The sequence below is a fragment of the Aspergillus brunneoviolaceus genome (assembly GCF_003184695.1).
Source record: "Aspergillus brunneoviolaceus CBS 621.78 unplaced genomic scaffold BO95scaffold_7, whole genome shotgun sequence".
Taxonomy (NCBI): Eukaryota; Fungi; Ascomycota; class Eurotiomycetes; order Eurotiales; family Aspergillaceae; genus Aspergillus; species Aspergillus brunneoviolaceus.
Window position 1 is genome coordinate 388,421 of NW_020290737.1, and position 13,435 is coordinate 401,855.

The window sequence follows — 13,435 nt, forward strand, 5'->3', positions numbered from 1 at the left end:
GCTTGCGCAGTCTTATCCCCCCAGAGACAAGATTTCCTTCCCCCGGCTTGTCGTTTCTTGCTCGGTGTCGTCGTTGAACTGTTCTCTGCTTGAATTTCACTCTCTCATTCTTATCCCACTGATACCCCAGTCTTTGTGTTTCTGCTTTGTTCGTCACACGGGATTCTTACCCGTCACCGCCTGCCAGTATGTTATCCAGGAAATTTTCATCGATTTGAAATCGCTATGCTGACATGCTGCAGTGTCTTCTAAGGTTGAGATTGATCTCTATGGTATAGTGCCTAAGCTACTCGAGATACGACGGGAAAATATCGGCCAGCGACTAATCTTTCTGTGCTTTTGCAGAGGTCCTCGAAATTTCCAGCTCCGCAAGCAAAGAAGAAATCCGCAAGGCGTACCGCAAGGTGAGACAGGATATCAAATGTCATTGTGCACAACTAGCTCTGACAACTTATCTCGTCATGACTTAGGCCGCGCTTGCCAACCACCCGGACAAGGTTCCCGAAGCCGAGCGAGAAGCCGCAGAGGTCCGCTTCAAGGCCGTCCAGGAGGCCTACGATATCCTCTACGATGAAGACAAGCGCCACCTCTACGACACCCATGGCATGAGTGCGTTCAACGGTTCTGGTGAGCCGGGGATGGGACCAGGCGGTCCGGATCTCGATGACATCCTTGCGCAGATGTTCGGTGGGATGGGCGGCATGCCTGGCGGCATGGGTGGCATGCCCGGCGGACCTCAGGCGCGCAAGCCCCGCCGGAGTGCGAATGAGGAGCAGAAGTATGAAGTCAGCCTGGAGGATCTCTACAAGGGCAAGACGGTCAAGTTCTCGAGCACCAAGAACGTCATCTGTTCTTTGTGTCGGGGCAAGGGTGGCAAGGAGCGCGCTACGGCCAAGAAGTGTGCCACTTGCGACGGACACGGTATGCGTTCCTTTTGTGTTCATGCAGGTTCATCCTGAGCTAAATGCTGTGTGCTGTAGGTGTCAAGCAGATCCTGAGACCCATGGGCCAATTCCTTTCTCCTACCATGGTGACCTGCTCTACGTGTAAGGGACAGGGCGAGTTCTTCAGCGACAAGGACAAATGCAAGAAGTGCAAGGGCCAGAAGACGACCGAAGCGAAGAAGTTGTTGGAGATCTACATCCCTCGCGGGGCGAGGTAAGCGCGTGTGTCTGGACTGCTTGGGAACGATGGCTAATGCTTACGTCTAGGGAGGGCGACAAGATCATCCTGGAGGGCGAGGCTGATGAGGTGCCGGGTCAAGAACCCGGAGATATCGTCTTCCACTTGGTCGAGGAGGAGCACCCGGTGTTCAAGAGAGCTGGTCCCGATTTGACAGCGGAGATCGATGTCACGTTGGCCGAGGCCCTGACCGGTTTCTCCCGCGTGGTGATCAAGCATCTCGATGGCCGTGGAATCGAACTCAAGCACCCCAAGGTTCCTGGACAAGTGCTTTCCCCCAACCAGGTCTTGAAGATCCCTGGTGAAGGAATGCCGATCAAGCGCGGCGACGCTCGTGGTGATCTGTACCTGATCGTCAACATCAAATTCCCCAATGAGACGTGGAAGCCTACGCCGGCGGTTCTGGAGCAGCTCAGAGAGATGCTACCTAAGCCGGATGCCCCCATTCCCGTCGAAACGGTGGATGAGGTCGAGTATGATCCCAAGGGAAACATTGAAGACTTCGGAGCTCATGACCCCGAGGGCGGATCGGCCTGGGAGGACGACGACGAGGAGGGCGAGACTGCGCAATGCACGACCCAGTAGTGGCGGCATTTTTTCACGTTCTTTGTTTTCTATTGTTATTCTTGCGTTTTTGTTGGACCTCGATACCTATTTTGTTGGGTCCATCTCATGGTGATAGACTTGCTGGTTATGTTAGATCCGGCTCCACTCTGGCATCATGGGCGTTACAGGATTGACCTCCCATGAACGGATGAATGAAAAAGAACAACTTGATGATTTCAACTAGACAAGATGTTTTTGTTTTGGAGGGGTGCGATATGATGGTGCGTCATAGGCAATGGGGGGGGGCAGCCCACTCTCTCCTCTCTCCGCGGGGAAAGCGTGGGATGTCATTTAGTCAGTCAGTAGTGGTTAACGTTACAATTCAGCGCAACTGTCTCACTCTCTCGTCCGAGACTAGACCACGCCGCTCTGTGCGTGTGGGAATTTCCCTCCCCCACGGCACCGGTACTGAAGAACAAAATCACTCAAAAGAAGCAACAGCAGAGCCTCTCAGTCTCCCCAGTCACCACCCTCAGCTAGAGCGTGGAGCGTGGAGCGTGAACGAAGCTGGAGAGTCTGGCGACTCCAACGTAACCCCCACCCTCTCTGATCCGCCCAGAATCCGGGATAGCGTGGGGTAGCCAAACAGAAGGGAAAATCAATGATGGAAAACCAAACCCGGAACCGAAAGCCACGCGATCGGGGTTTCCAGCTTGGAAGTTCCCCAAATTCCACCTCTTCTTTTCTGGTTCTCTAATCTTGTCGGGCTGTCTCTTTGGACTGATCAATCAATAAGAAATTTAAAAGGTAACCATTCCCCCCGGATACAAACCCGGACATTTTTCCTTTTGTTCTCCTCTTCCGAAAGTCCAGCCGATTTTCCACCCCGCACCCGGGTTGGCTTATCTACGTACTGCGAGTACAACTGTAACTTGCTGTCCGTCTACGACTCGGAGGTTCTGGCCCGAGGGCATTCGGCACTGGCAATTCGGGGTCTCTCCGATTTGAGTCACGGGTGAGTCTTGGCGGGGCTTCCTACTAGATATACCGTGTCTATATCTATATAAACTAGACGCGGACGCACAGTACTTACTGATCGGCAGAAGTTCTCTAGTCTCATATACTAATACGCCTTTCGCATTTCACATCCCCAAAAGATGCCGTGCGGGTCCCAAGCGGCCTGCGAAGGTTGCTCCTGCAGCGCCAGCAATGGCACCCCCGCACCTGTCAACATCGAGGACTGCGAGTCCGAGCTGCTGGCGCTTCGCAAGCGAACCATGGAGCTGGAGAAGACGTTAGCGACGATGACCAAGGGCGGTGGTGGTAGTGCGGGCGGCCCCAAGCGGGGTCGGAGACTACGCTCCGCGGACTGGTTCCGGTGCGAAGAGGACCCGGGCATGATGGCGCTGTACATCGAGCGCTATCTCAACTACGGGATGACTCGCGAAGAGTTGATGTCCGGCAAGCCCATCATTGGGATCGCGCAAACGGGGTCGGACTTGGCCCCGTGCAATCGGCACCACCTGGAACTCGCGAAGCGGGTTCGGGAGGGGATCAGATCGGCGGGGGGCATTGCGTTTGAGTTTCCCACCCACCCCATCCAGGAGACGAGTCGACGCCCCACGGCGTGCATTGATCGCAATCTGTCGTATCTGAGCCTCGTGGAGGTCCTGCATGGGTATTTCTTGGATGGGGTGGTGATGCTCACGGGCTGTGACAAGACGACCCCCGCGTGCTTGATGGCGGCTGCTACTGTGGTATGTTCATCACTTCCGTGATGGCGCATGGGGAGGATGGTATTGTGCTGACGCTACTGAAGAATATACCAGCAATCTGTATGAATGTCGGCCCTATGCTCAATGGGTATGTCAAGAACGAGCTGGCGGGTTCGGGCATGGTGGTCTGGAAGGGCAGGGAGAAGTATGCCGCCGGGGAGATCAACACAGAACAATTTGTGGACTATATCTCTCGAGGGTACGTTGTGGATGTTCCTATATGTGATCGCTTCTCACCATATGTGCAACAGAACACCGTCCGCCGGACACTGCAACACAATGGGCACGGCGTCGACGATGAACGCCTTGGCTGAAGCCTTGGGTATGGCGCTGCCTGGCTCAGCCGCCATTCCTGCTCCTTATCGCGAGCGAAGCCAATGCGCATATGAGACTGGCGTCCGAATAGTAGAGATGGTTCATTCCGATCGCAAACCGAGCGACATCATGACGAGGGAAGCTTTTGAAAACGTGATAGCGGTGAACACGGCCATTGGGGGTAGCACCAATGCTCCCATCCACATCAACGCCATTGCGAAACACATAGGGGTTGACCTTTCCCTTGATGACTGGGATCGTCTAGGGTTCCATATCCCCCTCCTCCTGAACATGCAGCCTGCGGGGGAGCTGCTGGGCGAAGAATATTACCGTGCAGGCGGACTGCCCGCGATCATGGCCGAACTGCTGGACGCAGGGAAGCTGAACGCAGAAGCCATCACATGCAATGGTCATACAGTAGCGGAGAATGTGCGGGGGAAACACACCTGGGACCGTCGGACGATCCGGGCTTATGACGAACCGATTCTTCAAGATGCCGGGTTTCTCCACCTGCAGGGTACGCTGTTCGAGTCGGCCATCATGAAGACCTGTGTGATATCGGATCAATTCAGGAAGAGCTTTCTGGAGAACCCCGCCGACCCCAATGCTTTTGAGGGGGCGGTGGTGGTATTCGACGGACCCGAAGACTACCATCATCGGCTGGAAGACCCTACCACCCCCATAACCGACAAAAGTATTCTGGTGATGCGCGGGGCTGGACCGCTCGGTTACCCCGGTGCAGCAGAGGTGGTCAACATGCATCCTCCGGGGAACCTTTTGCGACAAGGAGTCAAATCGCTCCCTTGCATTGGCGACGGGCGACAATCGGGTACCTCCGGATCTCCGTCGATTCTGAATGCAAGCCCCGAGGCAGCTGCAGGGGGGAATCTGGCCATCCTGAAGGATGGCGATCACCTGCGTGTTGACCTCAACCAACGCCGGGTAGATATTCTCGTTTCAGCCGAGGAACTGCAAAGACGTCGGGACGAACTCGAGGCCAACGGAGGATACGGGGTACCGGAAAGTCAGACTCCATGGCAAGAGTTATTCCGCAAAGAGACGGGGCAGCTGAACGAAGGGATGGTTCTTCGCGGAGCAGTCAAGTTTCAACGGTTGGCCCAGCGTTATGGGGCACCGAGACATAACCATTGATGAAATGACGCCACAACTGAAGAAAGCGAAATAATTAATCTCGCAAGATGATGATTCTTGGTCTAGTCCTGCTTGTATGGAATGTGCGCACTGGCTTTACTTCTGGTCAAGTGATGTACTCCGGAGTAGACCTCAGTCTTGGCCAGTAATTCCCCTCTTGGAATATGGTCCATAGGATGGGGAAGTGTAGGCAGTTGCATATGCAGCCTTAATAGAAAAGAATAGGGCTGACTGGCTGGTTGTGTAAATGGAAGGGACTGGAACCTCGAACATTGATCACTCAGCTTGATTTCAGGCCCCAAGCCAGGAAAACAATTATAGTAAGGAGCCTCCTTACTTCCTTCTCTGCATCCAACGTGGGATTCACATTTTCCAAAGTTCACACAGCACAGCCCCTCCTCCAATCCTCCCTCCTTCCTTTCTCCTTCAATCCTCGTGTCAGGATCCGAGGCTGATGACAGCATCGCATGTTCTGATCTGTGCGACCTGCACCTCTCGGCGAAAGAGCCTCTTGTCTCGCTCCTCGGTCTCTCATTCGACTCGCCCGCATAATCCACCGACAGACACCCACCACAGCCCACAATCTCCCAAACTAAGTTCTGACACACACCCATCCAATTCGAGTCAAGGGTGTAGGAATCAGGAAAAAGGAAAAGCTGGAAAAGGTCCGAGCCAACTCCGCAAACCTCGGTTATCATCGCCTCGTTGTCAAGTCAACTGCAGATGTCTGTTCGTTCAACATCATCATCATCATCATCACCACCCACCACCCATGACCGCGCCCGGACCTGATCAAGATAACCAGGATTTCTGTGATTGATGCGACATGATAGCATAGCCGCCGCCCACTCATAATCCCTGGTGTCCAGTTGCCAAGATGGCTCATTCACCGATTTCTTTCGACATCTTATACGCTTTTCTCCGAGAATGGCCGATCTGATAGGACGGCTTGCATGAAAGGCCTGCACAGATAGGTCCGATTGCTTGTGATTTCACCAGTCCATCAGTCGACTAGACAGCCAGTTGTCTAGTGCATGGGAGGTGGTGCTTCAAGAAAAATTTGTCCGGGTCAAGGGAGCTGTAGACTAGGTAGGGGGTGGGGATCGAGACCCTCCGCCAAAGAATGAGGACCAGAGGGTTTTCACTCTGGAGCCTGTGATTTCTTGTCGCAAACGCTAAAGTGAAGTGTGTTCACTAAATTTACGGGGCCCCTTCGGGTGACATAGCATGATGACGCTGATGATCGAGGGCTCCTCAAGGTCGCTGATGGATTGAGTTATCATGTCACTCCTTCGTCTACTCGAATAGGTTGTGGTGGTGATACGGTTTACTAATCCCAAGGCTGAGTAACCAGTGTACAGCCTCCCAAACAGATGACCGATGAGAATGAGATGGGTTGACACCTTCATGAGCCCGATACGAAGTTATCCACCCACTGGGTCGTCTTTCGCATCTCCACCGCACACGCACGCACACACACAGAGCACCTCGGCCCCCTTTAGACCACCATTCATTATCACCACCACCATTATGTGGACGACATGCTGACTTGTCCTATCTCACATCGGGACAATCTCCCCGGGTCTGAGGTATAGATAGAGAATTTTAAACACACACCAGAACCACCACCGAAGTTGCAGCAGAAAACTTTAATAACCCAAACCGGCCCAGCAACAGTTCAGTGGGCCTGGTGGGTCTCGGGAGTCTCCCGCGTCGTTTTTTTCTCAGTGGGCAAAATCTGCTGTTGCCCTGGAAGGTTCCCTAACTTGACGATGGTCTCGCCCCCGTGCCTTTCGAAGAGTTTTCCTTGGGTTTCGATGCTTGGTGTCCAATCTCCACTTGGCAAATTCTTGAATCCAGAGAGTCAACAATTGCAGAGTGGGATTCGGGGCTGACCTCAGACCGCCCCCCAGGCATCCACTCACAGTCTCACACCATCACACATCTCGCTCTTCCCCCCCTCCTTGGAAAAAAAAGCCACACTTCTCGGCGCACTCGCCCTTAATTCTTTTTTGATTTGATTATTCTTTATATTCATCATCCTTCCCTTCCTGCATAGGAACTTCCTGCATTGTTCCGGCATGCTGATCTTGCTGTTTCCACCCAGTCAGATGCGAGATTGCTAGCATGCGGTTCTAAGAAGCACTAGCAAACATCCAGCTGGGCGTCCGCCATACATCAGTCGATCGCTGCATCTCACTGCGCGTCTGCTCTTAGGTCATTTCACGGCCCCTCTCGCTGCTCTTGACCTGTCGATCCCGTTTCATTGCCAATTAAACCCGCCCCCAAACTCGACTCAATCCCGAGTCCGGACTTCCGCGACTCTTTCTGAAGATAAAAAAGAAAAAAGCAACCCATCTTGTCCTACACACGTCAGGCCTAGATCTTCTACAGGCACCTGTGCATTCATACCTACTATCGCACACCGCATCCTTACAGCCTGTCGACAATCAGCCCAGTCGACGAATCCGACCCCTTTCTTGAGGCACTCAAGAACATTTGCAATCATCATTGATTGCTGTCCACCTTCTACCCTCTACCCCTTGGGTCTTCCTTCAACTTCGGATTCTCTTGTTTCTGTCTCTTTAAATCACTATGCACCTCGCTCAATAACCCGGCGTTGCTCTTCGCAACTTTCTCTCGTCTTTCTACTTGACTTTCTTCGCCAGCAAGCAAGCGCGCTATATTGATTGTCTTCCTTACCGCTTCTCATCATTATCCCTGATCACTACATCTACTTTCAGTCGGCCCTTGGTCTCTCATCCGTCACAATGGCGCCCAACCTCTTTATCTGTCTACGCAAAGCATTCTGTCCCGTGTATTGGTTTCAGCGCGGAGAGCGCATCCACGGGTCTATCCACAAGGAGGAACACTGGGAGAGCCCTGTTCCTGGTATCTACAAGTACATCCCTGGTCGGGGATGGCACCTCATCCTCAAGGATGGCAATGAGCACGAGGAGAAACTGCCGGTGCCCCTTGTTTACTGCCGCATCCTGCACCGATACATTTTCGAACACGAGATGGAGGAGCGCTGTCGCTGGCACTCGGTGACTATCCATGAGGGAGCTAAACCCGAACGACTCCTTTTCTTTCTGCTGGATGACGGCTACACCTGGGTTGCCGGCTGGGACGCCAAGGGAAAGTTCATCCCAGGTCCGTATCAGAAGTGGCACTACGACTCGGAGACGCGCACCATGCGCCGCGAACTGTTCCCCGAGAGCTCCAATGTTTCCCGTGCCAGCATCGTGCCGAACAAGTTGACCTGATCCCCAACCTCCTCGAATGAGATGATCGACCATCGCATCTAAGTCGCGTCTGCAGCTGGTCTCTACAGCGCACGCGTTGGCCGTTCACGACCGATTCAGAACGATTCTTGCTGTTTTGAGCTAGCGTTCTAGCGTTTTCTTCCATCTCGCTTTCTTGTCTGTGTTTTCTTCGTTTTGCTTCACGTGTCACGCATAAATCGCTCATGAACTTGCTGGGACGGCTCTACTACTTTGTTTTCTGGGTAGAGGCTTTCTTTCCATAGCGACGAAGGAGTTTTGGTTCAAGGTTATAGACAACCGGATAGATGTTTCGATTTGTTTGTTAGACATCCTGTGCTTGATGATGGGATCTTCGGAATTAGCTTTGTCAAAAGATTCTGCTACGGGCAGATTGAATATAGAAGGATGACCGTGTTGAAAGATTTCTTCTCATGTAGAGAGCTTTGTAGTATACAGTATACACGATAGTATCCAGTGTATCGGACTAGATCTGCATCCGAAGTAAAAAAATTTTGGTTGTTGCAAGCAGAGGTGAGGATCTGCATGACAGCTGCATGAGACATGTCATTCAGGATCCTTGGGGCTGGATCGGCGGTCACAGAAAAGCATGTGATAATTTGACTGTAGCGTTATCAATGATGCCACAACATACATGTACTGTACCATTTTCCATACTTTATATCCGGGATGGGTTTCTTGATCCATGATCGTGTCCAATCGAGTGCCCACGTCCACCCATGTGCTCTCCTATCTTCACTATCAATGGCCGAGAAGCATTATGCCATCCTCTGAACCAGGAGACTATCTTTGTTAGGTTGCTCTTACGAATTCCCCCCGAGCTCCAAGCATGCGACAGTATATGCAACCCATCCCGAATAATCCTACACTGCCAACCCAGTAGACAGATACTGTAGTCAAACACATCGATGTATATGAGGAAGAAAATCTAATCTACAACCGCGCCTTCTCACCCGCCCGCTGCTGCTGCTGCTGCTGCCCCGTGTTCACCTTCTTCACTCCCTGACCGCTCTCGCCATCGCTACTATTGTCGTCTGCGACCAGCAACCGCTCCAACCCCCGCCGCACCACCGGATCCATCCCGCCGGCCGTCGGCCGCATCGTCTCCCGCGCCACGAAGACATGCGTATACCCGCCCACCACCTTCACGGCCGCCTCGCCCCGCCGGAACACCCCGACCTCGTAGGTCACGCTCGAGCGCCCGAGGTGGTTGACCCGTAGGCCCAGCTCCAGGGTGTCCGGGAAGGAGACGCTGGCGAAGTAGTCGCAGTTGGAGGAGATGATGAGGCCGATTTGGGGGGTTTGGGGGGGGGTTGGGGTTGAGGTTGAGGTTTGGGGGGGTTGCGTGGTGGTTTGGGTGGTGGGGGAGGTGCGCTCCTTCTCCGCGGGGTTGTTGGCGCTGAAGGGGTTCATCCCGCAGTGGGTGATGAGGTAGGTGTTGATGATCGAGTCGAAGAGCATCGTGTACACTGTGTTGTTGAGGTGGGCGTACATGTCGTTGTCGTACCTGGTGGGTTGGGTGTGGTTAGTTTTGGGTTGGCTAGAGAGGGGGGAGCTTAGGGGCTGGGGAAGGAGGGGGATGTACCATCTTGTTTGGTGGGTTTGGTGGAAGAGGTAGTCGCTGCGCGTGCGGCGCTTTTTGGCTGCGGTGGTGGTTGTGGTGGTGGTGGTGGGTGGCATTGTTATGTGGTTGAGTTAGGGGATAGGGAAAAGGAGGTGTTGGGAGGATTTCTTGCGGGGGTTTTGTTATGGGTGATGGGAGCGTATAGGCTGAGTTCGTCGGGTTGATTCAGATAAGGAAATAGTCTGCGATTGAATCTGGAGTAGACTCTAGGTTGATGCGAATGCGGAGGGCGGAGGATGTAAATGGGTTTATGATTCCTCCCGGGGATGTGGGGCAGTTTGTGATGAAGCTCAGGGGACCTTGGCTGGTTATGTCGGTTGCCTACAGTATACTGTAGTTCTTGTTCTGCCGTCCGATGCTTGGGGTGTATTCTCTAGAGAAAGTCTTCATCTCATTGAGGATATCTTGGCCCTCGCAACAGGAGAAGAGTGTTGTGCTTGCAACTTGGGACCCAAATAACATCTCGAGATGGAAATGCCGAGGTACGGTTTTGAGACTAACCACAGGTGGCTTAGCTCATGTGATAAGTGGCCGCAGACACCTTGTTTATCAGGTGTCGGATATGCCAGTATATCCCAGCTCTGTCCTCCTTCCTCTGGTTGTTCACCTAGCTGCACCTTCCTCAACCAGCGAACATTAGCATCGAGACTCAAGATGGCTCGTCTCCAATTTTTGTTTTGGAACTTCTTACCACCAACATCTACACGCTGCATGATACCAAGGTCGAATCTATCTATCAGACCCATGAATATCCCGATTCAGGCTGGTCAATAGCACAAACGATTATCTACAGTCCTTGACTGTATCCTTTCTCATACAATAGCCGATTGAAGTTCTCTCCTCGTCCTTCACAATGAAGGATTGCAGCCTGAGAGCCTACATGATAGGCCTACTCTGCACCATCCTAGCACACAACTTTGTCGCTGCGCTCGGGCTAGCAAACATCACGACCGAGCTTGGTCCTCGGCTCTCTCCAGGTGCACGAATCATTCTCCCGAATAGTCCAGACTTTGCAAATGCCACCAGGCGATGGTCTCCTTTTGCTGAGCCTCGTTTCACCGTTGTTGTCGACGTTGCTGCGGAGCAGGACGTTGCGGAAACAGTATGCTCCTCCTGCTTCTGACATTACTATATCTGATCCTGACCATGAATTAGGTCGAATACGCCAATGAAGTGGAAGCTCCCTTTCTAGCTGTGTCTGGCGCTCATGGTACAATGACCAGTTTGGCAAAGTTTCATTATGGTATCGAAATATGGCTGCATAGACTTAATTGGACTACCATCTCGGAAGACGGTGATACGGCTACCTTTGGTGGCGGGATCCTCGGCGGCCACCTCGTTGATGCGTTGTGGAGAAGCAAGAAGTATACCGGTATGTTTTCCGCGCCTCCTAGCACGTGCCATATTGCTGATGATATCCATAGCGACTGGTGTGTGTGAATGTATCGGTTACCTTGGCCCGCTCCTTGGCGGAGGTCACGGTGTGTTGCAGGGAAAGTACGGCCTTGCCACAGACCAAATCGTTTCACTACGCTTGGTTACTGCGGACGGGCAGCTTCTCGATGTTTCAGAGTCTGAGCCAGATCCTGAACTGTTTTGGGCCTTGCAGGGCGCCGGTCATAATTTCGGGATTGTCACTTCGGTCACTGCAAAGATCTACGATGTTCCAGATCAGGGTCTTTGGGCTCGTGAGGCATACTTCTATGGTCGTGATAGCATCGAGAATGCTTTTGAGACATGGAACCAGATCCTTCCGCGCCAACCTCCTACTGTGACCATTCTCAGCGTTCTTGAACGAAATATTAGCATGATTCCTACAGATGTAAGGTGACTACAAGGACTCAAGCATATCATGGTGTGCTAACCAATCCATAGCCACTTCTTCAAATCTCCGTCTTGCAAGAGAATGTCTCTCGTGTCGAGCCTGCTTATACCGAAGCCTTCCGTGCTCTGAATCCCATTGCTATCATATCCCAAGTCGGAACCTTCCGCGATATACCAGGATGGGAACTCATGGCTTTCAACTCTGTCCAGTGCGCTGCAAGAAACATTTCTGCGCCTCATTTCCCAGTCGGGCTCCTGAGATGGAATACTACGGCGCTGCGCATGGTATACGAGGCTTTCTCAGCGGTGACTGCGGGAACCTCGCCGTTCAATGCTTCTGAAGTGATTTTCGAGGCATATCCAGTACAGGCCAAGATAGCCGTCCCAGAAGACTCTACAGCCTATCCTTTCAGGAAAGACATTCTGTACGCATATCCAATCATTAGGTACAATGCAAACGCGAGCCGGGACCATACCGCCATCGAGGTCGGTGATGCACTTCGGCGAATTCTCTTGGAAGGCAGCGGCCGGGAAGAACTCCACGCGTACGTCAACTTTGCTGCTGGTGATGAGGCACCCGAGCAGATCTATGGCTACGAGGAATGGCGGTTGGATAAGTTGAAGGAGCTAAAGAAGAAGTATGATCCTAAACGGCGGTTCAGCTACTTTGCACCCATTTCTATCTAAGTGTTCTTATCAGCGGCTGTCTTCTGTTTGACGACCTAACGTGAACCCCTATGTTGGGTATTATTATGACTAGATATCAATACTGTATTCATAGTCTACCTAGGGTTAAGTATTGATGGAAAAAAAGTATTTATATGATGAATATGCTCTCGTACGCAGGCGACTGGCCGTTAAGGTGATTCAGAGTCTGGCCGTAACTGAATCCAAGCTTGACGTTGACCACATCGTCTTGACGGGTGGCTGGTGTTTGTGGCACAGGAACCCGCAAGGGAGAGCGGGAGGATATATTATCGACCCACCGGCCTCTTTGTTGTCGTAGTGGCATCGTCGCACAGCATCTTGAGGTTAATTTGACCCTAGCAAGGAGGTAAGACCTGGGCTGGTCTCTGCACAAAGCCTTTCAGCAAGTATTGCATGGCTGGTGTTACCGTGGAGATCATGGTATAATCCAGCCTAGACAGGAAAGGACAATGGCGTCACTTGAACTTGGAGTTGACCTCCCTGGAATGAATGGCTGGGTAGACTTCGGAGTAGATCACCACCACCGCGTCATATTCTAGCTACTAATCAAATTTCAGATCGCTAGAGCCTCAACTCGACTTGTCGTAGTGTGTGCTGTCGTGGATGAATCCGATCACCAGGGGGCCTGACCGGGGGAAGAAATGGAGCTGACTGGCCAGACTAACCAACGGAGACTAACCACACTAATTCAACCCCTCGATCCACACGTGTTGTTTTAAAGTGTTGATCGCTGCTCATAAAACAATGGAGTAAGCAGACAGGGAGAGAATCAGTCAGGCACACAGCATGGAAGAATGACGGAAGTCAATGACTCGCTGTTATTCTGGAGGGACAACCTATGTTATTATTGAAGACATTCAAGATCCAAGACATTGAGGAACCCTTTGCATACAATAAACACGACTATTGACACTTAAATATCCACCTATTCCCCTCCCCACCGCTTCCCGCAAACCCTTTCATACCTCCCCTCCCCTCTTATACGGACTGTACTCCGTGCTGCTGCTGCTGCTGCTGCTGCTATT

At 52.4% G+C, this 13,435-nt stretch overlaps 6 protein-coding genes across 6 annotated transcripts; 4 read left to right on the forward strand and 2 right to left on the reverse strand.

Annotated features, from left to right (window-relative positions):
* Positions 1-7: 7 nt before the first annotated feature.
* On the forward strand, positions 8-1,954 carry BO95DRAFT_439057 (putative DnaJ domain protein (Mas5)). The gene is made up of 6 exons (XM_025585654.1): positions 8-186; positions 243-272; positions 346-404; positions 471-921; positions 981-1,137; positions 1,206-1,954. Coding segments are annotated over exons 1-6 (1,260 nt in total). The 5' UTR covers positions 8-185; the 3' UTR covers positions 1,768-1,954.
* A 628-nt stretch (positions 1,955-2,582) lies between these two features.
* Positions 2,583-5,001, forward strand: BO95DRAFT_247873 (IlvD/Edd family dehydratase). The gene is made up of 4 exons (XM_025581401.1): positions 2,583-2,743; positions 2,835-3,485; positions 3,548-3,702; positions 3,755-5,001. Exons 2-4 carry the CDS (start codon positions 2,886-2,888, stop codon positions 4,968-4,970), a joined length of 1,971 nt encoding a protein of 656 aa, XP_025446369.1. The 5' UTR covers positions 2,583-2,743; positions 2,835-2,885; the 3' UTR covers positions 4,971-5,001.
* Positions 5,002-5,907, reverse strand: BO95DRAFT_247814 (uncharacterized protein). Its single transcript, XM_025581400.1, has one exon. It carries the CDS (start codon positions 5,666-5,668, stop codon positions 5,033-5,035), a length of 636 nt encoding a protein of 211 aa, XP_025446370.1. The 5' UTR covers positions 5,669-5,907; the 3' UTR covers positions 5,002-5,032.
* Positions 5,908-7,741: 1,834 nt separating this feature from the next.
* Positions 7,742-8,236, forward strand: BO95DRAFT_428202 (uncharacterized protein; the record flags this gene model as incomplete). The annotated part of the gene is made up of 1 exon (XM_025584831.1): positions 7,742-8,236. One exon carries the CDS (start codon positions 7,742-7,744, stop codon positions 8,234-8,236), a length of 495 nt encoding a protein of 164 aa, XP_025446371.1.
* A 933-nt stretch (positions 8,237-9,169) lies between these two features.
* BO95DRAFT_439061 (acyl-CoA thioesterase) lies at positions 9,170-10,300 on the reverse strand. Its single transcript, XM_025585655.1, has 2 exons — positions 9,840-10,300; positions 9,170-9,761 (listed from the first exon to the last, which is right to left on the reverse strand). Exons 1-2 carry the CDS (start codon positions 9,932-9,934, stop codon positions 9,188-9,190), a joined length of 669 nt encoding a protein of 222 aa, XP_025446372.1. The 5' UTR covers positions 9,935-10,300; the 3' UTR covers positions 9,170-9,187.
* Positions 10,301-10,758: 458 nt separating this feature from the next.
* BO95DRAFT_405534 (FAD-binding oxidoreductase) lies at positions 10,759-12,406 on the forward strand (the record flags this gene model as incomplete). Its single annotated transcript, XM_025584007.1, has 4 exons — positions 10,759-10,980; positions 11,034-11,250; positions 11,303-11,700; positions 11,754-12,406. The coding sequence occupies 4 exons, from the start codon at positions 10,759-10,761 to the stop codon at positions 12,387-12,389; spliced, it is 1,473 nt and encodes a 490-aa protein (XP_025446373.1). The 3' UTR covers positions 12,390-12,406.
* Positions 12,407-13,435: the final 1,029 nt, after the last annotated feature.

Bases quoted from the DNA above. Each gene is read 5' to 3' on its own strand.
- BO95DRAFT_439057 (XM_025585654.1), top strand. The intron at 922-980 runs GTATGCGTTCCT...TGTGTGCTGTAG, and splicing joins TGCCACTTGCGACGGACACG to GTGTCAAGCAGATCCTGAGA. The intron at 1,138-1,205 runs CTACATCCCTCG...GCTAATGCTTAC, and splicing joins GCGAAGAAGTTGTTGGAGAT to GTCTAGGGAGGGCGACAAGA.
- BO95DRAFT_247814 (XM_025581400.1), bottom strand. From the start codon at position 5,668: ATGATAACCGAGGTTTGCGGAGTTGGCTCGGACCTTTTCCAGCTTTTC.
- BO95DRAFT_439061 (XM_025585655.1), bottom strand. From the start codon at position 9,934: ATGCCACCCACCACCACCACCACAACCACCACCGCAGCCAAAAAGCGC. The intron at 9,762-9,839 runs GTACATCCCCCT...CCAACCCACCAG, and splicing joins CAAACCCACCAAACAAGATG to GTACGACAACGACATGTACG.
- BO95DRAFT_247873 (XM_025581401.1), top strand. From the start codon at position 2,886: ATGCCGTGCGGGTCCCAAGCGGCCTGCGAAGGTTGCTCCTGCAGCGCC. The intron at 3,486-3,547 runs GTATGTTCATCA...ACGCTACTGAAG, and splicing joins TGATGGCGGCTGCTACTGTG to AATATACCAGCAATCTGTAT. The intron at 3,703-3,754 runs GTACGTTGTGGA...TATGTGCAACAG, and splicing joins GTGGACTATATCTCTCGAGG to AACACCGTCCGCCGGACACT.